Below are 27919 nucleotides of genomic sequence, written 5' to 3'. Positions count from 1 at the left end.
TTCGCAACACTGGTGTCAGTTCGTGGGACACAAACCCATCCCCCTCCTCGCGGCACTGGTGTCGGAGAACGGGAAAACGGGCTCTCCTATCTCCAGCTAAATTCACGGGGAATCGGTCCAGGGGTGAGAGGAGCGACTCCCGATTCTCTCCAAATTATGAGCGATTCAAATTAACCCCTTACGAGAAGTAAGATGGAGTCTCAAGGCGAGCGGGAGCCGGGGGTATTAGGTATGTGTCGTAATGTAGGATCCATGGCCCAGGTCAGTTCTTTTTATAATTATAACCCCACCACTAACTGTGGTCAGTGGGAGCGGCTTGAGCACGAACTTTGCCGGCAAACGGAGTCGCACAATGGCAGCGCGATCGCACCTCAGCACAGCACGGAGCGGGCTGATATTAATGGCACAGCACGAGGCGTGAGCTCCCAGTCACCGGTTCAAGGCACGTGGTCACGGAATGTGCCATGGCAGGCGTGGCAGGATGACTATGCGAGCATTGGCAGGCTTCAGGCACAATTGGGGGATGTCTTGGAAAAGGTGAAGCGTTATGAAGAATATATCGAGGGGGTGCAAATTGGAGTGGACGAGTCACAACGGCACGCAGACGCGCTTCAGAAAATTACGTGTACGGGGGGACACAGCGATTGGACGATTAACTGGAACGAATTCGGTGGCAAAAACATGACTTGGCCAATAGAGTCGACAAATTATGTGGGAAAAAGAATTTGGTAGTGTTTTATACCCGTCAGTTGGAATATGCGAAGAGCAAACTGAACAAAAGAATAGAGGAACAGCAGATTGGTATCTCCCAGGAAAGGAAACAATGGGAGGAAGAATGGAAAACCGAGCTCAAAAAGAAACAAAAGGAGCACGACTTGGAAGTAAAACAACTCATGGAAAAATTATTGGAGGAAGCAAGGCGGTTCAAAGAACTGGAGGGGAAAGTGAGGGAAATACAGTTGGAAGAGAAAAAAATGTGAACACGATGGGGAGTTGGAACAATTTAAGGAAGAGATAAGAACAGGCAATCAGGAAAGAGAAAGCCTGGAATGGAAGAAAAAAAAAGAGGAGAGAGACAGCTGGAGGAAAGGACGGAGGAATTGCTGGAAAAGTCAGAACAGTTCGAAGAACTGCAGGGAGAATTGAGGGGGGAAGGAAAACGAAGCTCGAAAAGGAAAAACGCAAACAAGATGGGGAATTGGAACTACTGAAGCGAGAGGTAAGGGCAAGCCAGTTTAAAAGAGAAATCCTGGAAGGGGAGATAAGAATGGGAAAGGAATGGCAGAAAAAACTAAATGAATACAGTAAAAAAAGGGAGGAATTGAGGAGGGAAGCGGTGGAAAGAAGAGATGAAATGAGTGAATAAGCATGCAAATTGAGGGAGGAATTAGAAACAAAAACTTCTGAGATACTGAAACACGAAAACAAAGAAAGAGGATTAAAAGACGAACTGAGGATGTTAAAAGAGGAAAGGAAGAGAACAGAGAATGAAACGTTAAGGAACCACACTGAGCAGATTGAACAATTAGAAGCCAAAGCAAAGTCGGAGTGTGCGGAGATGAGACAGGAATTGGAAAAGAAAGCTTCTGAGTTACAGAAAAACCAAAACAAAGAGAGGGAATTACAAAACGAGTTGAGGATGGTGAGAGAAGAAAGAACGACAACAGAGAATGAAACGTTAAGGAACCACACTGTACAGATCAAACAGCTGGAAGTGAAGGCCAGATTAAAGAATGAGATGCAAGAAAGAGTAATGATGGAAGAACGAATCAGACAGGAGAAGGAAGTCAGCCAACTGAAAGAAATAACGAGATAGCAGAATGAGGAACAAGAAAGAGTACTGAAAGAACAAGGAATGAGACAGGAGAAAGAAATCCATCAATTAAAGGAAACGATGAGATTGCAGAACGAGGAACAAGAGAGACAGTGGAATAAAAAACTGAAAGAGTATGAATTTGAAACTGAACGACAAAAGGAAAAAAATAGGTTGGAATAGGAGGAGTTGAAGGAGCAAGGAATGAAGCAGGAAGGAGAAATCAGGAGATTGAAGGACACAAGGAGATTGGAGAGGGAAGAACGAGAGGAACAATGGAATAGAAAACAAAAAGAACATGAATCTGAGGTTGACCAATTGAAAGAAAAGCTGAGGCTGGAGTACGAGGAGATAGACAAAGAACAGCGAATGAAACACAAAATGGAGATGAACCAAATGAAGAAAACCATGAAACTGGATAAGGAAAGACAGGAGAGGAAACAAAGAAGAGTAGTGAGAGAACAGCAAATGAAACACAAAAGGGAAATTAACCAAATGAAGCAAACAACGAAACTGGAGAAGGAAGGACAGGAGAGGAAACGAGGAAGAGTTGTGAGAGAACAGCGAATGAAAGACAGGAAGGAAATGAGCCAATTGAAAGAAACGATGAGATTGGAAAATGAAGAGCAGGAGAGACTGTGGGATAGGAAACAAAAACAAAATGAGGTTGAAATTAATGAACTCAAGGAGAGAGTAAAATTGAAGTCAAGAGAGATGGTAAAACTCCAGAAAGAAACAGAAACTAATAAATGTACAGAGACACGGGAGATGGGAACGATAGAGGGAAGACTACACGATGAAGACGGGGTAAGAGACACACACACACACACACACACACACACACACACACACACACACACACACACACACACACACACACACGGAGGTAGTGGAGGATAATGGGGGTGAGCTGGCGGACTGGGTAGAGACCCAGTGCGAGCAGTTGGATAGCCTCCTCCAGGAACGAGGGGAGGGAGTATGCCCCCTTGAGGCGAATCACGACCAGGTGAGTTTGATCGTGCTTTGCGAGGTCGAGGGGAGGAGTGCTGTGGACAGGTGCACGGAAAACTTGGGGGGGTATAGAGGCCCCGGAGACCCTTGTGGGGACACAAATCCCCAGTGTGGTTGTCCCGGTGTGTGTGGTGTCGAGGTGTGTGTTCACGAGTGTGGCGAAATGCGTGCTGCAACGCACGCATAGCGCGGGTGCAAGGTCGTGTGTGAGAGCGACCGGGTGGGTGACAAAGACCCCGTGTGTGGATGAGACCCCAGGTGTGAGTGCGCCCCCATGTGTGGAAGCGACGCTGTGTGTGAGTGGTGTGGTGGCAAGTGTGCCGAAGGGCGTGCTCCCCAGCACGCCGTGTGTGGATGAGACACCGCGGGCGAGTGCCCCCGCGTGTGTGAGTGGTATGGTTTGTGTGAGGGAAATGGCACGAGTGAGTGAGCGGCCGGTGTGAGGGAGACAGCGTGTGCAAGGTCGCTGTGTGTGAGGGAGATGTCGGTCGGCATGTGTGAACATGCAGCCGCGTCTCCCGGTGTGAATGTGATGGAGTGGAGAGTGAGTGTCGTGACACGCAGGTGTGCGTGGTTGGAATGGAGACGACAACGGGGACAGAGACAAAAGCCGAGTAACGGCTGTAGTACATGTTTTGCGCACCGCGCCGGGTTCACCCAGCAGCGAGCGTGAGGTCCGTGCTGTGCAACGCAAGAGGCCCCCACGTGCTCGCTTGCGGAAGTGAAGTCCCGGTCCGGAAACGCACGCGGTGGATTTGCCGATCCCGCGGACGGACAAAGTTTAGGCAGGATTACGGATTTGGACCGGACGGGTTCTCCATGCGAGCAGGTGTGTTCAGCTCCAACGGGCGGAGCACATGTGTTCGCGTGGGGAACCCCTCGAAGCGCGAGGCTTGTGTTTTTTTTATGCGCCGGGTGATGTCATGGCTGCATGTATGGTTGGAATCCGGCAGGAGGGTGAATCCCTGCTGGATGGTACCGTCCAAGAGGGACGCGAAGAGCTGCCATGACGTCACGCCAAAGGTGCGTGGCTGTGAATTGCCGCGCTGGTGCGCAGGTTGCGAGTTACCGCGCTGGTGCTGCGCGAGGAGAAAAATAAAAAATAAAAAAAAAACAGCAAGCCTCGCTTTCGGGCGAACAGGATTCCTGGGCAAGGGGTGGAAGACCCCCTGACCTGGGCACAGGATGACACGAGTTAGGGGGAAGGGTTAGCTTAGCTAGACCGGCTCCATGGGGCAGGGGTAAGTCCTCATGGGGCCCATGGAATGGATTAGGTAGAGGGATTGTAGCCAAATTTAGGATGGGAAATGATTTTAATGATTTAGAAGACAGTGACAGACTTGTGAATGTGTAGAGGGGACGTAGTTTAGCGACGTAGTGTTAAATGGAACGTGCTGTAGTTTAAGGGACGACGTGGGAGCACGAGTTAGTTAGGGGATGTAGTTAGCAGGATGGCAGAGTTCAGCGGTGTGTGTGTTGAAGAGTTGATGAGTTGAGTGGAAAATGTGCTTGGTGAGTGAGTGAGGCCAGCGGGTCTGTGTGTGTGTGGAGCGAATGGGGAATGCAGGTGCGATGAGTGATTGGGGGGAGGAGTGACCCCCGCCCAAGGGACCCCGGGGTCAGTGTAAAGTGAGTTAGCTGGGTTAGTCAAATTGAAAAATGGAAGTCGTTTTGCTGTTGGTGGGAGTGTAGGCTCGAAACCCGTTTGGAGGGGTGCAGGGGCCCTGATGACAGGCTGGGAGCGTGGCTGCGAAAGGTGAGTATCGCTGAGTGGGTACCCCGGGCACCGGGCTAGTCGGCCGTAGTAGGCCAAGGGCCTATGGGGGGCCGGGATAGCGTAGTGGGCACGGGTGCATCCGCTCGGTGCGGGGGCCGGGGCGCCATTAGTCGCGTGGGCAGTGTTGTGGGCATGGGTGACCCTCAGAAAGGGGCCCGGGAAGCCAGCCTTCCACGTGTGCGTTTCAGGGGAGGTGCCATGGGGGGCACTCCCTGGTGTTTAGGGAGCTGGTAGGCTCGGAGGCAGTGTAGTGCCCGGGGGTGCCATTGTAGGGGAATCGGCAGAGGGTTGTGCCTGCCAAGGGGAGCCACGCGTCCCAGCCATTAGACCGTGTGAGGGCACGGAAAGAAAATTGGGGGGGGGCGAGGCCCGAAATTGTGAGGACACCAACACAGGCAATGGGAATCTGGGTTTTTAGAACCAATAGCTTAAGCGAGAGGCGCTTGTTGAAAGCCCCGGGGTAGTTTAACAGTAAATGGATAGGGTAGATTAGGAAGTGTACCCCTCCGCACCATCCATCCCTTCGCTCTCGTTGTGGGCCGCTGGACCCATTTTGGGTGAAGATCACTGAAGTCTGGGGAGGCCATCCTGAGGCTTCATTGGGCCTCGACACAGGACGCTAGCTCTCCCTTATTCCCCTCCAGGAAGGGAACGTAGGGGTTGGGAGTAGGCTAGGGGACGATAGGTTAGCCGAACAAGGACAGTAAAGGGGATTAGGGGACGATTTATAGCGGGGAAGTAAAAAAGGAAATAAAACAAAAAAAAATAAGTTGGGGCTAAATTGGGCTTGACAAATTAAGGGGGTGGGTATAGACAGTGACAGGCAAAGGCGATAGGTGGGAGGGAGACAGTAGGCAGGTCCGAGCCCGCCTTATGAGTGGCCAGCACCACCGCACTCCCTCCACCAACCTCCACTGCAAGGCCTGTGCCGGCCAACTTCATCGGCTGGCCGTGTTTCGCTTCAAGGCCTGTGCCGGCCACTTCATCTGCTGGCTGTGTTCCTTGAAGGCCTGTGCCGGCCAGATCGTCTGCCGGCTGTGTTTGCCTGCAATGGCCTTGTTCTGCAGGCTGTGGTTGCCTGCTCACCTTTGCCATGCCATGCCCACTGCCCCTGTTTACCAGGCCCGTTCAATTTTTGCTTTGCCCCCCCCCCCCTGTTCATTGCCATGTGCGCCAGGATCAGAAAGCAACAGTTTGCAAGCTGCAAGAACTGCCCTGTTGGCAGCTACCACACGGGCCTGCAGTGGCGGCCCGTGCACCGTGTTTGCGTCCATCCATTCATCCATCCATCCATCCGTTGTGCTCATTGCGTGTGCCACTTGAGTTGGCACGGAGACTGCGTTTGTGCAGCCCGTGCACCATTTTGTTGCTTGCATCAGTGCCCGTTCAGTATTCTGCAGGGACTGCCTTGCGGGCAGCCGCACCAGGAGACTGCGTTTGTGCAGCCCATGCACCGTTGTGGTTCACTGCGTTCGGTTCAAAAGGGAAGGCCTTGGACTGCGTGTGAGCAGCCGGCCACGTTCCCTGTCACCTGCATTGTTTGAGCCAGAGACTGCATGCGAGCAGCCTGGCTCCCTGCGAACTGCTTTCTTTTTGCAGAGTCCATTGATCCTGGGCCATGGTTTAGTGTAAAATTTGTAAGTTAAGGTTATGATGTACTGTACATACGAGTGCGCCCCCGGCATGTCTGTCTAAGCGCCGGCAATTTTATTTAAGTCGTCTGTGTGAGTGGGTTTGTCTAGTTAGTTACTCAGCCCTCAGGTTATTTATTTTGGGGACACGAATACCATGAATGTCGCACTCAGGGATCCCGAGGTAAATCGTACTAGGGGAGAACTACACATGATGGCACACGAGAATTTGACGACTCGGGACGAGTCTGTAAAAAGGGGAGGGGGTAGTGTTGCGGTTGAGGAAATTCGCAAACCACCATTCAGATCCTGTAGGTGAGATATCTCTGTAAGTACATGTGTAGTTAGCCCCAAACCCGTTGTTTAGAGGGAATAAATGTGATTCATTCGGGCTGCGACCCTTTAAGATAGCCGTTTTTCTGTTCTATCTTTATTTTGAACCAACCACGTCTCAATTGCCATCACACAACAACCACCAACCGCAACGCCGCTTCACAACAACAACAACGCCAACAGCCACGACCTTTACCTTCACAACTCGCTCCCGCAAACATCGCATCACCGCCATTCCAAACGTCGCCGTGGCCATGGACCATCACTTTAAACCCTCCACCACCTTCGCCTCTCCTTCTGCGGCCATTCCCGCACCGCTTGTGGGCACCGAGCGTCAGGCTGTCCTGGCCTCGTGCGGGACGCGTGCCAAGCCGCGGGTGCAAATAGCGGCCTTTCCGAGGAGAAGTCGGATCAGGAATGATAACGCCCACTTCTGATCCGTCCAATCAGCAAGCGCGGAGCGGTTTGGCCCCGCCTCCAGGCGCGTCGGAGTAGAATCGATATATGCAAATTCGAGGATCAGGGGAGACTCACGCCCCTTTTTCTCCGTCCAATGGGCGAGCGTGGCTCCACCCCCGAGCTCGTTCTGATACAGAAATTTGCATATGGGTTCTCCTGCCGGACTATAAAGCGCCGAGTGCGGGGCGAATTTAGTCAGTTTTCGGTCAAGGAGAGTTGGAGAAAAGGTCGAGGCAGTCAAGTCGGGTCTGGAGAGGAGCAGTCTGTGGAGCCGTGAGTCAAGTCGGGTCTGGAGAGTGGCAGTGTGTCAGGGCTCGGAGTCTGTCGGGGAGCTGCAGAGATAGGAAGCCTGGAGCCTGGAGCGCGGTCGAGGTGGTTTGCTGCAGTCGGCTGAGGAGAATTGGGGAGGAGGTCGAATAGCTCGGGTCCAAGGCAAGGAAGACGGCGGTCGGCGACGAGCTCGCAGTGGAGTCGCTCGTCGCGGGACCCAAGCAAGCCAGCTATCCTCTTTCCCCAGAGCATCAACAATTCCCCCCTTTTTTCCCCTCGCGCTGAGATAGTGCGAAAAGGGGGCCACGTTCCCACCCCACTCCAAGCAGTGCCAACGAAACCCGCGAAGGAGCGTGGAGTCGGGGCGCCACGACATTTGCGGCTCATCACAAGACACGGGTAGGATCCACCCGGTCTCGCGGCCCACAGGCCCCGTCTGCCCCCTTGTCTTTGAGGGTGGTCCTTTTCTTTTGCTTTTGAGTAAATGTGTTGTCGGCGCCGTCTGTAAAGTAAAACTGTGTAAGTGTTGCCGTGTGCTCGCGTAGTCGGTAGTATCTCTGCATTGTTGTGTTTCTTTTGTTGCAATTGCTTTTGGTGCATAATTGTTGTAATTGTATATGTGTGCTTTCCGTGTGCCGCGGAATAAATGTGCCTCATGTTGAACTGTTTTCCCGTTTCGCTTCGTCTTTTCTTTAATTGAATCTCCATTTGCTTCACGTAAAGGGTTGGTAGTGGGCTTAATACGCCCGATAATTAATCGGAACCGTCGAGGCCGACGATAACACCGCTCGGTTATCCCGCAAGTACAGAACGGGTCGCTTAAGTGGCCCGTGTCCGGAGTCGACCTGGGGCGAGGTGCAATCGCCCGGTCTACCCTCCGCGTGGGTACTTAGGTAGGTCGAGTTTGGCGAACAACCCTATCCCACGCGGGGGGCCGATTGGCACGATCGTGGTGAGGCCGAAAGGCCCACCCGTGACTAGCTCCCGGCGTTAGTCCGAGAGGGTCACGACAGAATTGTCCGTCCGGTGGGCGACGTGCCGCGATTCGAGTTACATGGCCGGTCGCACGCCGGCGGGCACGAATTCGCAACAATATATATATATATATATATATATATATATATATATATATATATATATATATATATATATATATATATTGTTGTGGTTTCCCGCCGGCGCGTCGCCACAAGCACGACCCTCGATGAAGCAGTGGGGCCGACTCGGCTCTGTCGCCCGGAATTTACAGATCGCCGGCCCAGTTAAGTCCAGCTCGATGGGTCCTGGTTATTTTGGACCGAAATACGCCAATGGGGAGATCATGTGGGGTCGGGTTAATTGCCACCTTCAACTTACCAAAGTACCCAGGTGATCCAGCGACCAGGTTATTTCACCCTCGGCGGAACTCGTACGAAAGCGAGCCGCTTAAGCGGCCCGTTCCGTGTGCGAGGCCGAGCGGTGATATCGCCGAATTCCGCCGGCCCGATTATCTTGTGACCCTCCAAATGGCCGACTAATCCCTCACACGCAACATGCTCAGTCAATGAAAGAATCGACGCGACGAGCTGAAAACATTGAACAATTGGGGTTTATTTATACAGTAATCAGGAAACCAGGGAAGCATGCAAGAGCAGAACTATACCGAATACAATAAATGCAATGCAATAATTTACAGCACACATAGCACTTAACAGTTCTCTACTTGTTAGACGGGCCTACGGACACACGGACACACACACACCCAAAAAATGGTGGCTGATGCCTTTAATAAGGACTTCACCTTGGAGGGACAGATGAGCTGAAACCCAGAACCTATCTCGAACCTCTCCACCTCGTGTGGTCTTCAAGCTGTTCGGACCCGAGCTCCAGCGAGGGCGAGCTGGATCCATTCGCCGTGAGCCGCGATCCTTCCCAAGCTCCAGCGGATCCCCCTCGTGCTCCGGATCACGTGCTGGTGAGACGAAACACCAAGCCTTCCCGAAGATGCGTCGCTTTCCAAGTACAGCCAGCTGAACCAAGATGAGGCCACAAAGCAGAACAAAGGCCGAACCAAGATAACTCGGAACCAGCACGACCTTTTGAACCACCGACTGCATGCCAACTCAAAGAAGCACCAGCAGAACAACAACCTCGAACCAACTCGACCATCCTTGAACCAGGCCGACACTCCTCGACAACCAGGCCGAAGAAGAACCACGACAACCAACCAGCCACAACCCTCTTCCGATGAACGACCCCCAACAAGACCCAAGAACCAACTCGAGCCAAGCAGAGGGTCCCTTTTTTATCCCTATCGGCCCCCTCCCCACTCCCGGCGTGATTCATGCCCTCATGCGCCGCACAACCGCGGGTGGGAGGGAGTTGTTTACGTCATTGCATCACGGGACGGGAGGGTTCTTCTTCCTCTTTGCAGAGGAGGGGGAGGGTCGTTCATCTTTGTGTTCTGATCGAACCCTAACTATTAAAATGAATCACAGCGCTTTCATCGATTTTTACCCATTAAACAATGGAAGGCAATCTATCTATGGAACATGCACTTACCGAGATAACTGAGCTAAAAGACCTGAATGATGAGTGTGATTTTGGTTTCCAGATTCGCAACAATATATATATATATATATATATATATATATATATATATATACATATATATATATATATATATATACATATATATATATATATATATATATACATACATATATATATATACATATATATATATATACATATATATATATATATATATATATACATATACATACATATATATATATATATACATATACATACATATACATATACATACATATATATATATATACATATACATACACATACATATATATATATATATATATACATATATATATATATATATATATATATATATATATATATATATATATATATATATTGTTACGGCTGTGGAAATTGGCATTACACCATAAAGAGCCCTCAGGTGAGATATCTCTGTTGGTACATGTGTAGTTCGCCCAAACCCGTTGTATAGAGGGAATTTATGTGATCCATTCGGGCTGCGATCCTTCAGTTAGTCGTTTTTCTTTCTCTATCTTTTATTTCAAACAAACAAAAACCGCCAACGATGCTGGTGGGCTTTTCCCGCCATTCTTCCCCACGCTTGGTGTGAGGGAAGGGGGAAGGGCAGCTCGCCGCCGATTGGTGAATGAACAGCGTGAGGCGGTCGGGGTGAGGGAACGCCCCTTTTCGAGAACCCTCTCGAAGGAGGGTGGAGCCGAAAACGGGGCAGAGCGAAGGGCAGAGCCCCGCGCTATAAAGGACGAACACGGGCGGGGCGCCCTCTCTCTCTTCCTCCACTCTCTTCCTCCTCCTCTTCCTCTTCGCTAGTCTGCGTGTGGTTGTTGCTGTTGGTGGTTCCTTCGTCTACGAGTTCTTCAGAGTTCTCCTACGAGTCCAGCTGGAGGGAGTCGAGTCGGCGCATCCTCGTCCTGGGCCCTGTCGCAGTCTACAGCGGGAGAGGGCGAGCCTTCTGCCAGGTGCCGGAAGCCCCGTTCGTGGCACGGAGCGGCTACATGTGCCGGCGCCAGGTGCGAGTCGCAGACCACATCGGGGGAGGCTCGGATTCGAGGTCAAGGATGCGACGCTGGACGACGCGTGCAGGGAAGTCACAACTTTCTCTTTTCCTTTGGGTTCGTGTAAATGACTGTGGGTGGCGCCTGTCCTTGAAGTAAAACTGGTTAAGTGTTGCCGTGTGTCGGGTTTAGTCGGGACATCTCTTTTGCCTGTGATTGTGCATACGTGCCATTTCTTGACCTGCTTTTGCTTTATTGTACATGATGATTGTGACTGTATACGTGCCTTCAGTGCTGGTCTGCGTGTGCAATTAAACGTGCGTGTGTGAACTTGCAACCCGTTTCGCTGCGTCCTTTCCTTCGTTTTAATTTCCATATTGCATCACGTAAGGGGTTCGGAGTGGGTTTAAAACTCCCAGTAATTAAACGGAACCAGCAAGGCCGACCATAACACCGCTCGGTTACACTGTAGCACGGAACGGACCGCTTAAGCGGATCGTGTCCGGAGTCGGCCTGTGGCGTGGTACGATCGCCTGGTCGACCACTCGTGCAGGTACTGAGGTAGGTCGAATTTGGCGAGAAAACCTATCCTGCGCGGGTGGGCAATTGGCACGATCATGGTGAGGTTAAACCCCCACCCGTGACTCGCTCCCGGCGTTGGTCCGAGAGGGTCACGACAGAATTGTCCGTCCGGTGGGCGACGTGCCGCGATTCGAGTTACGTGGCCTTTCGCACGCCGGCGGGCGCGAATTCGCAACAATATATATATATATATATATATATATATATATATATATATATATATATATATATATATATATATATATATATATATATATATATATATATATATATATATATATATATATATATATATATATATATATATATATATATATATATATATATATATATATATATATATGGTGGTCGCTAGACTACCGTTATTCTCAGGTTTTCCGTCTGTCTGTATGCATGTAATGGACAGCTCTGGAGGCCAGAGGAGTCAACCGATTTTGTTGAATCTTGACTGGTAGGTTCATACCAGGATCGAGTTGTATGCTTTTGAGCACCGTTGCTATGGACAGGATCGTTGCCGAGCAACGGGACTTTGAAATTCTTGAAAATATATATGTATGTATATATGTATGTATATATATATATATATATATATATATATATATATATATATATATATATATATATATATATATGTATATATATATACACACATATATATATATATATATATATATATATATATATATATATATATATACATATATATATATATATAGATATCTTCTTCTTCTTCTTCTTTCGGCTGCTCCCGTTCGGGGTCGCCACAGCGGATCATCCGTATGATCTGCACAGGGATTTGGCACATGTTTTATGCCGGATGCCCTTCCTGACGCAACCCTGGTCGCCTCTTACGACACAGGGATAATATATATATATATATATTGAAAATCAAAAATCGGCTTCGTGCTTTTATGCGCACTATAATCAACCTCGGTCAAAAATTTTCAGCCCAATCCGTCAAAAATTGTATGACTAGTATGCAATTATGTAGCGACCACCCATGTTGCCTACCGGCTTGTATATACATATACAGTATATATATATATATATATATATATATATATATATATATATATATATATCCCTGTGTGTCGTAAGAGGCGACCAGGGTTGCGTCAGGAAGGGCATCCGGCGTAAAAACCTATGCCAAATCATTATGCGGACAACAAAACGAATTTCCATACCGGATCGGTCGAGGCCCGGGTTACCAACGACCGCCACCGGTACCGGAGGTCAGCAGGGTACCAGTGGAAATTGTGCTACTGCTGGCGAAGGAGGAGAAGGAGACGGGGAAGGTGAGTCCGGAGGCAGTGGGAGAGGGGGAAGGGTAGAAGTGTGGAGGTGAGAGTTGGAACTCTGAATGTTGGGACGATGACTGGCAAAGGGCGAGAGTTGGCTGATATGATGGAGAGAAGAAAGGTGGACATACTGTGTGTACAAGAGACCAAGTGGATGGGGAGTAAGGCTAGGAGCATTGGAGGTGGTTTCAAACTGTTCTACCATGGTGTGGATGGGAGGAGAAATGGTGTCGGGGTAATCCTGAAGGAAGATTATGTCAAGAGGGTATTGGAGGTGAGGAGAGTGTATGACCGAGTGATGAGTGTGAAGTTGGAAATTGAAGGGGTGATGATGAATGTCATCAGTGCATATGCCCCACATATGGGGTGTGAGATGGAGTATAAAGAAGATTTCTGGAGTGAGTTAGATGAAGTGGTGGAGAGTGTATCCAAGGATGAAAGAGTGGTGATTGGAGCAGATTTCAATGGACATGTTGGGGAAGGGAATAAAGAGGATGAGGAGGTGATGGGGAGGTACGGTCTCAACAAGAGAAATGTGGAAGGGCAAATGGTGGTAGAGTTTGCAAAAAGAATGGAAATGGCAGTGGTAAATATGTATTTCAAGAAGAAGGAGGAACACAGGGTGACATACAAGAGTGGAGGAAAGTGCACACAGGTGGATTACATCTTAAGTAGGAGATGCAACCTGAAAGAGATTAGTGACTGTAAGGTTGTGGCAGGGGAGAGTGTAGCTCGACAGCATCGATTTGGTGGTCTGTAGGATGACTTTAGAGGTGAGGTTGAGGAAGAGAGTGAGGGCTGAACCAAGGACCAGATGGTGGAAGCTGAAGGAGGAAGACTGTTGCATGAAATTTAGGGAGGAGGTGAGACAGGCGTTGGATGGTGGTAAAGATGGGTGGGATGATTGGGCAACGACAGCAGAAGTTGTGAGGGAGAGAGCTAGGAAGGTACTTGGTGTGACATCTGGACAGAGGAAGGAAGATAAGGAGACTTGGTGGTGGAATGAGGAAGTACAGGAAAGTATAAGGAAGAAGGGTTGGCGAAAAAGAAGTGGGATAGTCAGAGAGATGAAGAAAGTAGGCAGGAGTACAAGGAGTGGCGGCGAAAGGCAAAAAGAGAGGTGGCAAAGGCCAAGGAAAAGGCATATGACGAGCTGTATGAGAAGTTGGATACAAAAGAAGGGGAAAAGGATTTATACCGATTGGCAAGACAGAGGGACCGAGCTGGGAAGGATGTGCTGCAGGTTAGCGTGATAAAGGACGCAAATGGGAATGTGCTGACGAGCAAGGAGAGTGTGTTGAGAAGGTGGATCGAGTACTTTGAGGAGCTGATGAATGAAGAAAATGAGAGAGAGAAGGTTGGAAGAGGTGGAGATAGTGAATCTGGAAGTGGGGTGGATCAGAAAGGATGAAGTGAGGACTGCTATGAAGAAGATTAAAAGTGGAAAGGCGGTTGGCCCAGATGGTATACCAGTGGAGGCATGGAAGTGCTTAGGAGAGATGGCAGTGGGGTTGTTAACCAGATTGTTTAATAAAGTCTTGGAAAGTGAGAGGATGCCGGAGGAGTGGAGATTAAGTGTACTGGTTCCGATTTTCAAGAATAAGGGTGATGTGCAGAGCTGTGGAAATTACAGAGGGATAAAGTTGTTAAGCCACACCATGAAGTTGTGGGAAAGAGTAGTGGAAGCTCGGTTGAGAGGAGAGGTGACGATCTGTGAGCAGCAATAGGGGTTTATGCCAGGAAAGAGGACCACTGATGCGATGTTTGCTTTGAGAATGTTGATGGAGAAGTATAGGGAAGGCCAGAAGGAGTTACATTGTGTGTTTGTGGATTTAGAGAAAGCTTATGATAGGGTGCCAAGAGAGGAGTTGTGGTATTGTATGAGGAAGTCGGGAGTGGTGGAGAAGTATGTGAGGATCGTGCAGGATATGTATGAGGACAGTGTGACAGCGGTGAGGTGTGCGGTAGGAATGACGGACCGGTTTAAGGTTAAAGTGGGATTGCACCAAGTATCGACTCTGAGCCCTTTCCTGTTTGCAATGGTGATGGACAGGTTGACGGACGAGATCAGACTGGAGTCTCCATGGACTATGATGTTCGCTGATGACATCATGATCTGTAGGGAAAGTAGGGAGCAGGCTGAAGCGAGCTTTGAGAGGTGGAGGTATGCACTGGAGAGAAGGGGAATGATAGTCAGTAGGAGTAAGACGGAGTACATGTGCGTAAATGAGAGGGAGGGTGGTGGTATGGTGCGGTTGCAAGGAGTTGAGGTGGGGAAGGTAGATTGGTTTAAATACTTGGGATCAACTGTCCAAAGTAACGGAGAGTGTGGGAGAGAAGTGAAAAAGAGAGTGCAGGCAGGATGGAGTGGGTGGAGAAGAGTTGCAGGAGTGATTTGTGACAGAATTGTAGCTGCAAGAGTGAAGGGAAAAGTATATAAGACGGTAGTGAGACCAGCTATGTTGTATGGTTTGGAGGTGGTGGCACTAACAATAAGACAGGAAGAGGAGCTGGAGGTGGCAGAGTTAAAGATGCTGTGATTCTCGTTGGGAGTGACGAGGATGGATAGGATAAGAAATGAGTATATTAGAGGGACAGTGCAGGTAGGACGGTTTGGAGACAAAGTGAGAGAGAGGCGAGATTGAGATGGTTTGGACATGTGCACAGGAGGGAAACGGAGTATATCGGGAGAAGGATGTTGAAGATGGAGTCGCCAGGCAGGAGGAGAAGAGGAAGGCCAAAGAAGAGGTTCATGGATGCGGTGAGGGCGGACATGCGGGTGGTTGGCGTGTCAATGGAAGATGTGGAGGATCGAGCGAAATGGAGACGGTTGATCCGCTGTGGCGACCCCTAACGGGAGCAAGCCGAAAGAGGAAGAAGATATATATATATATATATATATATATATATATATATATATATATATATATATATATATATATATATATATATATATATATATATATATATATATATATATATATATATATATACACACACACACACACACACACACACATATATATATATATATATATACATATATATATACATATATATATATATACATATATATATACATATATATATATATATATATATATATATATATATATATACAAATATACACAGGGGGCTGCAAAAGTAATGTAATGAAAAACAATAATGAAAAACATCTCATTTAATATAATAATAACTAAATAAATAACTGGCATATTTTTCGTGAATCATGGAATCTAATACACTGGATGTTGGGCCGGCTAGAAATAAGTTCAGGCGGGAGTGGAGACAGCAATAGAGGCGCAGATGATGGTAAATGAGACGAAATATTCTAATAGTTTGTAATTCCATTGAATGAAAAATTAGGGTATGGTGAGATACGAATCCGTACACTTCTGAACTTCCATGGTGAAAATGGACTGCATTTTCGAACTCAGTGGGGTCGATTTACTCTAAGAAGTGTTTAGACGGACAACAAATTAATTATAGATTAGAAAATATCGAAATGATAAGGATAAGTTACTCAACTCCAGTAATGATAAATCTTGTTTTAAGTCATATTTTCGAAATGGTAGTGAATTCAATGTCGGTGCAGTCATTTCTTCGAGTAAATCAACCCCATAGAGTTCGAAAATGCACTCCATTTCCACCTCGGATATCCAGAAGTACCTGTAATCGTACCTGGCCATACCCTGATTTAACTAACTCATGAAACTAAAAGTCATCATATGTAGTGACCTCTAAATCACCCCGATCAACTTAAATTTTTTTATGCGCGTTATTGAATCATAGTGGAATAATTTAAGGCTTGTGGAGACAACATCTGAATTTTTTTATATTTTTTTGCTGTTTTTGGACCACCCTAATGTATATATCGATATATATTATATGTATATATATATATATATATATATAAATATGTATATATATATATATATATATATATATATACATAGATATGTATATATACATATATATATACATATATACATATATATATATATATATACATATATACATATGATCCGCATCGTGATTTGGCACATGGTCGTGATCATCCGTATGATCCGCATCGTGATTTGGCACATGTTTTACGCCGGATGCCCTTCCTGACGCAACCCTGGTCGCCTCTTACAACACAGGGATATGGTACACCTATTTTAACCGGGGTATACACCGGCCCAGTATACTGGTACTCATTTCGCCGACCTCAGAAGGATGACAGGCTGAGTGAACCCCCTGGTGTATTAATTCAGTGGCCCAACGGGGCTTGAACTCAGGACCTCTTGGATCCCAAGCCGCTGCCCTAACCACTGCGCCAACACCAGGCTCCTACATACATATATATAATATATGTATATAAATATATGTGTCATATAGATTTCTTTTCCAGTAAAAGGAAGAGTGATCATTGGCCGATCAAATTAAGCATGTAGCATTTGCCATGCTTCTGTGTTATTTAATTTAAGAGCAAAGAACGAATCAATGTTGCAAACTGACATCACTGGTTATTCCCTTGTTTAATAATTGCCATGCAATTTTAACCCAGGATGTGTAGCAAATTCATGCTTGTTGGTTATTAGCATACATTACATGACTTTAGTGATCAAAGATTATTTTTTTCAACATTAAACGGTCATTGTTTTTTTTGTTTGATTGGTGTTCAACGCCATACTCAAGGGTATATCGCGTATATGATGACGGATTCTCCATTTCTTACTCCGTACTACTTAATATGATGGAAACCCGGCAGGAAACCAAGGATAAACCACCCCCGCGATAGCCGAAGTCACCTCATGTGACTCCCTTATATACCTAAGCAGGTTGATTGGGCGGTGGATACATCGAATGAGGATGGGTACTCAGACGCGCTAACCATTAAGCCAAGGCGTGGGTCCCATAAAAGTCACAATAGAGGTTTGACCAGGCTTGAACCAAGATATGCACCAACTATGGAGCCCATGATATAACTATTGTAGTGCTCAGAGTTTATGCTGTGAAAGTTTTACAACCTTTCATTTTTTAGTTTCTCAACTCTGAATATTATGGTGGAACAGTTAACATGAATGAAAGAGAGATAACCAGGAGTAAAGTACTGACAACTCTGGGTTTCTACTTGTTCAGCTTTGACAACACTTGTTTTTTCATTGCACGGCTAAACTTTATACCATATAAATTATGACACCCCTGGTTATTTGTTAAAGTAATATTGTGAGAGGAAACCTTATGTTGCCAACTATTGGCAGGTGCAATAACCCTGAAATTTATCAAAAGTGACATCTCTGGTTTTCCCCTTGTGGTCTTCATATATATATATATATATATATATATATATATATATATATATATATATATATATATATATATATATATATATATATATATATATATATATATATATATATATATATATATATATATATATATATATATATATATATATATATATACATTGTTATGGAAATGGCCCTTATTGGACTACTAAATATAGGATTAGCTCACATCCCCCATTAAATGCATGTTTCGCAATGTTGTGTGGTAAAACGGACGTTACCTGTGTGTCGGGAGGTGTAGGATGCAAGTTTATATTGTTCGTACAGTGGTGGTGTGCCAAGGGCTCCCTCTTCCGCCTCCCCTCTTTGGACAATAGGCCCCGCCCAGTCGGCTGAGAGGGTGTGGCCAAAAAGAGGAAGTGAAGCTAAGGGGAGGAGTTTGTCGGCTTCGCTGAGAGAGGGGTGCTCGTGTGGCGAAGCGAGCGAACGAAAGAGAAACCAAAGAGTACAGAGTGTGGAAAACAGTCGGGTTTTCGAGGCGTGCTCGGGGTGGTTTCGAAGCGAGCGAACGAAGGAGACACAGTGTTGGATCTGCCGGGAGAGACGCTGAACCTGCCTGCACGTCGATTCTGCATTTTTGGCAGTAAGAGAGGCTGCTTGCACGTCGAGTCTGCCTTTTTGGGGCAGTGGGAGAGGCGGCCTGCACGTCAAATCGGCGATCGACTCTTATGAGTAGGTGATTCTGCCGTGAGAGAGACGGCAGCCATCTTTGAGAAGCGAGTGTGGAAAAGGAAAGAAAAGGTGAATCGACAGAGAGAGAAACTGAGAGGACGGAGTTGGAAAGTCGGGCTTCGAGGCGGGAAGGCAGGAGAGGAGACGACGGAGCCTCTGATGGTCCCTGCTCACACCAACGGCTCGACACGTTTGCCGATCCGCTTGCCGGAGTCCGGCACCTCGATTTGGGCCTTGTCTGGTGAACAGGCCAGGCCTGGATTTGTATGCTGGACCTAAAGAGAAATCAGCTGAGGCCCATCATCGACGTTACGCGAGGTCAGAGCGCGCGGAGACCACGTGTGGTTCGGAAAGGAAAGAGTGCGGCACCACCATCTTGCCACGCAGCGCGTTCGAGCTGGGGCTCGAATCCGTGGTCATCCGCCTGTTGCGAGCGACATTTGTGCTTTTGACACTGTCCTCTCGTCCATGAAATATCACCAAGTACTCTGTCTTGTCTTTCATGCATGCTGTCTGTCTGTCTGTCTGTCTGTCTGTCTGTTTTTGTCTGCACGTGTTGTATAAGGTATATCTCGGTTGCGACCCCCTCAAAACCTGTAGTCTGTGGTTCCCCAGTTAAGAACGGGTTAAAGATTGTTAATGAAAGCATTGTCATGAATGTTTTGCTTCTGTCGTGTTCCCCGATGTTCCCCAATAAATCTGGTTGGTTCGTATGAAGTTGCCGCTATGGATAAATTTGTGTCGTGTCAAGGAACGATCAGTCCGATTGGCATATAAAACCAAAATGGTTACAGACTGGCAGAAAACGCTCGGCATCTGACACAACCAGTCTGTAACCGGCGTTCTATTTCCCCAACTGGTAAGGTACAAGGATTACGTTGGTATCGCGATTGAAGACGCGTGACCGAGGCCTGTGCCGAGCTGGCCGGCGTTATAACCCCCGGAAATGGCGGTGATGAGGGAGGTGCCAAGAGTCGGGCGAGAATCCCGCCACAATATATGTATGTGTGTGTGTGTGTGTGTGTGTGTGTATGCAGGGGGCTACAAAAGTAGGTATACAGTAATGAAAAACAAAACATGCGCACAAAACGTATCTTACTGTATACCTACTCTTGCACCCCCTGTATTTTCATACATATATAGATACATACATACATACATACATACATACATACATACATACATTGTTACGAATTCGCGCCCGCCGGCATGCAATCGGCCACGTACCTCTAATAGCAGCCGCGTCGCCCACCAGACGGACAATTCAGTCGTGACCCTCCTGGAACTCTCGCCAGGAACCAGTCACGGGTGGGGGTTTAACCTCACCACAGCCCAGTCCGCATTTGACCCGCGTGAAATAGGGTGAATCGCCGAATGTCGATATACCTAAGTACCCACACGGGTAACGTACCGAGGGGCTGCACCGCGCCGCTTAAGCGGTCCGTTCCTTACTACAGTGATAACCGAGCGGTGTTATCACCGACCTCGACGGATCAGATTCTCTTTAGCGGGCGTTCAAACCCCACTACTCATTCCACGATGCAAGATGGCACTTTCAAAGGGGAAATAGGACACGACGAACGGGATACATTTCACACAAGGACATTTATTTTTCCAAGCATGTATTACACACACAACACAAGCAAGGCAGTAATGCAATGCACAGGCAAGAAATAGAAAACAAAAGCAATACGGCCGACTATAATTATAATGTACAAGCACTTAAACAAGTTCTACTTACAGGGACACGGCGCCACAGCAGTCATACAGAACAAAAGAAATGGAAAGACCTCCTCACAGGCAGGGGGGTAGACGGGGTCCGGAGACCTTTATGGTCGTGGGCCGTGGATGACCGAAAAGGCCCACGAGACCGTGCAGGTTACCTGCACCCTCGAGGTGTCTCGGTGGGCAGGTCGCGACGTCTGCTCCCCAAGGCAGCTCGCGTGACCGCGCCTGACTCCGGGCCTTGCGACGATGGGCGGTAAGCTCTCTCCGGCGCTCCTCGCCAGACGCGCAGGTTTGCACCACACAGCCGGTAGAGCTGCGCCTCCCGTCTGCATTGCCCGGACTCACCACCGGCCCGCACCTTTGCCAACAGGTCGCTCAGCAGGACCACCGGGAGACAGGGGAAGAAATCAGCGCCAAGACGAGAGGGAGGGAGAGGGAGCACGACCTGACGTCCACGAGAGAGCGAACTCGACTTCGACCACCAAGAGAAAGAACTCGACCTTGACCACCAAGAGAGCGAACTCGACCACCAGGAGAGCGAACTCGACCTCGACCACCAAGAGAGCGAACTCGACCTCGACCACCAAGAGAGCGAGAGCCAGCGTACTTATATTGCGCGGGGCTCCGCCCTTCGCTCCTCCCCGTTTTCGGCTCCGCCTCCCTTCGAGAAGCTTCCAAAAAGGGGCGTTCCCTCACTCCGACCGCCTCACGCTGTGCATCCACCAATCGGCAGCGAGCTGCCCTGCCCCCTTCCCTTCACACCAAGCGCGGGGAAAATCCCACAGGCTCCGCAAGAGCTTTTGTTCTGCCAATCCTGCCCGCGTTCTCAGACGGTTCCTGACGCGGAAACCGTCGCAGCGTGGACCGTGGAGGATGGCTTTCGGAAGTGGGGGTAGTGGTGAAGATGGTGGTGGTTGTTGTGAGGGAAATTGTAGTGTGGTTGGCGTTGTGACATACTTGGTGGTGGTTGTTGTTTGCGTGAAGGTTTGTTGCGTGCTTGGCGTTGCGGCGTACTTGGTGGCGGTTGTTGTTTGCGTGTAGGTTTGTTGCGTGCTTGGCGTTGCGGCGTACTTGGTGGCGGTTGTTGTTTGCGTGTAGGTTTGTTGCGTGCTTGGCGTTGCGGCGTACTTGGTGGCAGTTGTTGTTTGCGTGTAGGTTCAAAATAACGATAGGTAAAGAAAAACAGCTATCTCAAAGAGTCGCAGCTGGGTGAACACGAAGAATTCCCTCTAAACAACGGTGGGGAAACCTATCTGAACACTCACTTACCAGGATAACTGACTGAGGACCTATATGGTGTTCTGCGAATTTCCACAGCCGTAACAATATATATATATATATATATATATATATATATATATATATATATATATATATATATATATATATATATACATACATACATACATACATACATACATACATACATACATACATACATACATACATACATACATACACACACACACACACACACACACACACACACACTAAAAAAAAATATATATATATATATGTATATATATATATATATATATATATATATATATATATATATATATATATATATATATATATGTATGTATAAACACACACACATGTATCTTTATATGTCGTGAAACCAATCCTCTGACCGAAGCTGAATGACTGACGTCACTATCACGAAGCAGAGCTATGTCTGCAGCTCCCTGAAGAGAGCATATTGCAGAACTAATTACAATGATGCTAAATGTAATTATATGTCAGAAGGTAACTTGTGACACTTGACGGTCGGTAACTGCATTTTCATTGACTTGTGACAGCTTCCAACATATTTTACCCAATCTTCCAAATACTTGCTACTTTGTTATATTGTTATGCATGTATGTATTTCCAAACAAAACACTGAATAAAGTTCCTCTTCAAGCCTCATTTACTCACTCTGACACTCTGTCACTCTCTCTGTCACTCTCTCACTCTGAATGTGGGTTCAATGCTTTCAAAGAAGCCTGACGAGAAGGATTACACTGGGTGGTTTACCTTTACCTTCAAACTGATATTCAGGGCAGGAACATATTCAATGTTACGGCCATAACTCATCTAACCTTCACGAAAGACACTGCAATTTTTAATGCATACCAACTGAAGCTAACAGATGGTCTCCAGCTTAACGTCCATCTGAGGAACGGCAGACTTTTTGATACAATGCCGTGCCTGCGAAGCAACAATCAGAACTTTATATGTGGGTGCTGAATCAAACAAAGGATTGACAGCTCAAAGGTAAGTGCACCAATTATGCAAAATCTTGTCGGAGTTGAATGGTCACAGGAGAATCGAGTCATAATTCAACTGGAAGCCAAGGCAAGACACTGTGTATAACCATACCGGGCACAATATGTGAAATGTGAAAACAGACACGTCATTTGTGGGTTATTTTTTAAAAAAGTATTCTTTACAAATTTTGATAATCCTATCTAAATACACGAACAAGCTATATGTCAATAAATGATCGATGCAAGAAGTGGAAACAATAACCTATTTTATCGCTTTTTGGGGAGAAACTGATGAAGTTTTAGGCGTTGCGTTTTAGGAGAAAATGATCGAATAAATTATCTTCAAATACCTGTAAAACTGCAACCGTGAAATTGATTCCTTACAAATGGATTTTCCTCACCATGCACGGGACGCATTCTGCATCCTTCCTACCTATTAAGTTCCTCTTCCCTCCATATCTCCCACCTCCCACTCACTCACCCGATTAAGGCTTCCACCTCCCCCTCTGCCCCCCTTTCTCAAACTTCCACCTTCCGCCCGACTCCTATCTCACCTATCAACCTTTCACTGAAGCGATGTACCAAACTTCATTATTACTATTCATACTGATCTGGTATACCTTCTCGACCGTCCTGGAAGGCCAATCCTACTTGTGCGAATCTGCAGAGGCTTCACAAGGCTGACATTTGGTGGGTATCGACCCTGATAAGAACAACAATACAATCTGGCCAAGCTTTCACTACTTTCTCCATCTTCCAAATCCTCTTCCTGACAACTGGTTGAAATTATCTCAAGAACATGTTCTTCCTCAGTTCCTTCGTTCATCAACGAAGGATCCATGACATGCAAAGCTCGTGATTTGGCAGAATGCTTGAATTGTGCCTTTACTAACAATTCTCAGATTCCCAATTCCTCCTGCTTCTTGTTGCACATCTCCCTCAACCCACAGCAACTCCAGGGAGCAGGTAAGTTTCTCACCTGATTTGACTAATCTTCAGCAGCTGCTCCTGATGGTATCAGTGTACTATTCCTCAAAACCTGTGCATCTGAACTGGCTGTTCTTCTTTTACTAGTCTTCTGCAGATCATTAGTGGAGTGTCGCCTCCTATTACTTTGAAAGGTGGATTAAGTCATTCCTATCCATAAGAAAGGTGCCAAGACAGAACCTATGAACTACAGACCAGCAAACATTCTTTCCATAATGAGGAAGGTAATAGAATCCATAATCTGAGCAGAACTCAGGGCCGAATCTTCTCCATCATGGCGATGTCACCATGTGCTCCTTCTGCTAATTGAGGAAAAGGATGGACACTCTAAGCACTGAGCAATAGGTCAAGGCAGTCTCAATGGTCATCTCTTGAATATGCAATACCATCTGGCACCCTCATGAGAAAGACGAGGCTGCGCTCACCATTTTAGTGACCAAAACCTTGTTGCACTTCCCACATACATGCTAACTAATAGCTGTTCACCGCCCCTATCCCCCCCCTCCCCCCCACCAACCGCTCTTCCCTAGACTGTGGAATCACCTCCTTGAGGCTGTCCAATCATGTGCTTCCTCTCCACGACTTTAACCCTAACTGCACTGGGAGTAAGGGGGGGAGGGGTAAGGGGGGGAGGGGTAAGGGGGGGAGGGGTAAGGGGGGGGGGGTTTGTCACATGTCCTACGAAAACAGCAATTATTACCTCCACCACCGAAGGTGAATGAGGTTATGTTTTCACCCCTTTCTGTCTGTTTGTCTGTGTGCAGGATATCTCAAAAAGTTGCGGACAGATCCGGATGAAATTTTATGGACAGGTTCGGTGTGTGACAAGGATGAACTGATTAGATTATGGTGAAGATCTGAATCCGAATCTGGATATGAGAATTATTTAATATTTAAAGTGATTCTTCACCATTGAGAGATCGGGCCAAAAACGATATATACGTGCAGCATGATATTTCAAAAATGTATTGGGCCCGATATGCTCTCGTGGATCAGGCATTATGTGGCGGAGGTATGCACTCTACCGGGTGCCCTTCTAGTTGCATATGTGTATGTCGGACACAGACATGTAGATAAGTGTTACATACACTCGGGCATTGCTGGTGTGATATAATTGTCCAATAATTTATTTTGAATATTTTAGCTTATTGCCTGAAACAAATTGCATGAAATTAAAAACAATGTAATTCATAAGAAATGAGAACAGCACTCGGTGGAGAGCATACCTCCGCCAGGTTGAACAGTTTACGTTTTGTATCCCATTGATAGGCTGAATCTGAATCCAGATCTGCACCAAAATTTAATCGGCTTGTTCTTGTCACCTCGCCAACTCATCCACCAAGTTTTGTGATAATCCATCAAAAACTCTTTTAGGTATTGTGCTATCAATAATTTTTGGCCCAATCTCTCAATGGCGAAGAATCACTTCGGAAATAGAAAAATTCTCGGATCGAGATCCAGATCCAGATCTTCATCAAAATCAAATCAATTCGTCCTAGTTACAAACCTAACTTGTCAACCAAGTTTCGTCTGAATCCAACCACAACTGTTTTGATATCTTGCTCATAGACGGACAGACAAACAGAGGTGAAAACACAACGGAGGTAACAAGGAGAATATAGTGGAAAGGGGGAAACACATTATCAGCAGAGTAGGGACACAACACAGAGACCCTTCGAGGAAGAATGGGCATGGGGAAGAATGATATCAAGGGGAGGGGCAAGAGGACACAGGGTGTGAACAAAATGGATAAGGAAAAAATTAGAGCAAGGGTGGGAATTGGGATGAAGAAAGATAATTATCAGAGAAAGCAAGACAAAGGAGTGTGCAAGTCAAGGGAATAATGGCTGGGCCCAACTAGCCGAGACAGACTCATAAGAACAAAATAACCAAACAGGAAGGCAAAAGATATGGAAATGAGCACACCGTACAAACAATAATAGACATAAGCAAAACTGTACAACAATTGATGCAAGAAACAAATATGGAACAGTTTACTTAACTTTGGGAGCGGGTCATTCGGAGAAGAGAAGAAAAGGTTCCCCCACCAGAAACTGGAAACGGTTTACCATTTTCTAGTGAATCACAACTATTTAAGTTACAATAATATTTCTGGTCAAGGGTGATATACATTTCGCTTTCTCTTGGTAAACTTCTCATGCAGATCTATTGTTGCATTCTCAAGAAATAGTTTGGGCTAGAAAAGAAAAACTGAATCCAACAATAACACATGTGTGACCGAGCTTCCATGCCAAGCCAAGTATTTGTTAAATAATCTGAAATGTAAGTCTGAAAATTTTTGCTTTGTTGTACCTGTACGTATGTTCATTCACTGCTATAATCACTCACAAGCACAATCAAATGTGGAATTATTAGCACATTGCAAATGGATTGAAATAGAACACATCGTTTGCTCCATCTTGAGTATTTCCATGACACCTGGAGCTTCGGAGCACAATGTACATTTCCTAATGTGTTTCAGATAACCATTAATGGGAGATATATCTGTGACACCTGTCGAACAAGAAACAGTGCAATTTGTGGCACTTTATCATGTCCCTCATTTCCTGATATCCTTACCTTCGAAAGGCACATGAATTGTTTCGAAATAAGACCGAGACAGAGCTGCCTGCATCCAAGTGACGTCCTGTGATTGTCACTAATGTCCCTCCTGAAACTGGTCCTTCAGCTGGATTCAGTCCAGCCAACAACGGTGACTGAGGGAGATTAATAAAGCAAACCAATAATGAATACACGTTACAATTTAGTTTCACACCATCATCATCATCATCATCATATTAAAGGCCCACTTTAGACACAAAAGTTCTGAGAAGTGCAATGTAATGTATTTCAAGATATGAAGGATAAACCTCTACGGAAGAACTCAAATATCACGCAAGATTTGCTGAGATTATCAATGAAGATTGAAATATAAAGTGCTTCTAAATTTTTAGACATACAAGGAATTGCGATGTGAAAGGTAAAGGGTAGGGGTGGCCCAGTAATGCATAAGTATAGTGAGAATCTCTGTTGTTCCTCTTGCTGCTGTCAGCTCTGCCATCCTGGAGCAAAGCTTTGTAGCAATGTGCGTGAGGCCACATGTCAATCATTTTAGACCCACAGGTCGTCTTTTAAGCATGTGTTCACCCTTCTTTCAAAATTACAACCTGACTCTCTCCCCCTTAAATCCAGACCCCCTCTCTATCTCGACCAAGTCACTTGAGCTTGGTTTCCCCAAGCACAGGTTTGACGGGGATTGTTTTGCAGATGTGCAAGGACACACCGCGCAGGTTGTATGAAACTCTGCCACATGGGCAGCTTATAAAGAGAAGCTCGCAGGCTCACATGAAGAGTGGACCGGGGAAACCCGTTGGTTCTCAATGAAAGTGAAAAGAGGGAGTAAAGATGGTGGAAAGTGTTCTTGAAAAACCTTTCACAAATTTCTCCAAATTACACAAGAAAATGTCAGTGCATAAAAAACAAATTGACATTTTCATTGGATATTATATTCAAATCTTTAGCACATCTCAATTGACTTGTTTCCAACAAAGATTTCACATGAATTCCAATGAGTGACAGAATGACGAGTTCGATGTCAGACATGAGCATTTCACAGCACGGGCCTTCGAAAGGGGGTTTAAATCACAACATTGCCACTTTGAATCGATATTGTTTTGCAGCATTTAAGCATCGATGGATGATGAAATTAGTCATTGAAATATTGAAATATCCAAAATAATATTTATCCATTTGACACCTTGAATGTATTTGGGATTAGAGGCATTCAAAGCATCAAGGTTGGCACTGATTGCGGAGATGTCAGGGCCTTTGATTCCGAGCCATTATCAGGTCAGGGCACAAAAGGCTTTTACAGGATATCATCTTCATCTTGTGTGAGATGTGGTTATTGCACCTTCCTGGGCATTGGAGGGTGGAGAAGGAAGACGATGCAAGGCCTATTCTTCTGAGTATGTCACCCTCAACATTTTCTGTTTCAGCAATTAAAGAGTACAGATAGGCAAAAACACCAACTTATTGCTATGCACTTCAACTAACGGAGGGTTCAATGAGGGCTTTGAGCTTTGTTTAAAGGCAGCTAATCACGGGTTCCTAAGGCTTCCATTATCTGGAGGGGCTGAATGGAGACGATCTAGTAGCTCGGCCAGAAGAGTGATCTCATCCATGGAGTTGAATTCAGTGAAATATTCTTCCCCCCGAT

The 27919-nt window shown here is 46.5% G+C and overlaps 1 protein-coding gene across 2 annotated transcripts in view; it reads right to left on the bottom strand.

The window, feature by feature from the left end:
• Positions 1 to 27919, bottom strand: part of LOC147008934 (plexin-A2-like) — a 297247-nt gene that overhangs the window by 131895 nt on the left and 137433 nt on the right. For both annotated transcript variants that reach the window (XM_085864308.1, XM_085864309.1), the window contains one exon: positions 26281 to 26417. In XM_085864308.1, coding sequence (XP_085720434.1) covers positions 26281 to 26417 — 137 coding nt within the window. The remainder of the gene's footprint in view (positions 1 to 26280; positions 26418 to 27919) is intronic.

Source organism: Eptatretus burgeri, chromosome 18 (genome assembly GCF_056783735.1).
Source record: "Eptatretus burgeri isolate ZD-2024b chromosome 18, Ebu_testis_v1, whole genome shotgun sequence".
Taxonomy (NCBI): Eukaryota; Metazoa; Chordata; class Myxini; order Myxiniformes; family Myxinidae; genus Eptatretus; species Eptatretus burgeri.
The sequence above is the reverse complement of the archived record's forward strand: the minus strand, read 5'-3'. Positions and strand labels throughout refer to the sequence as shown.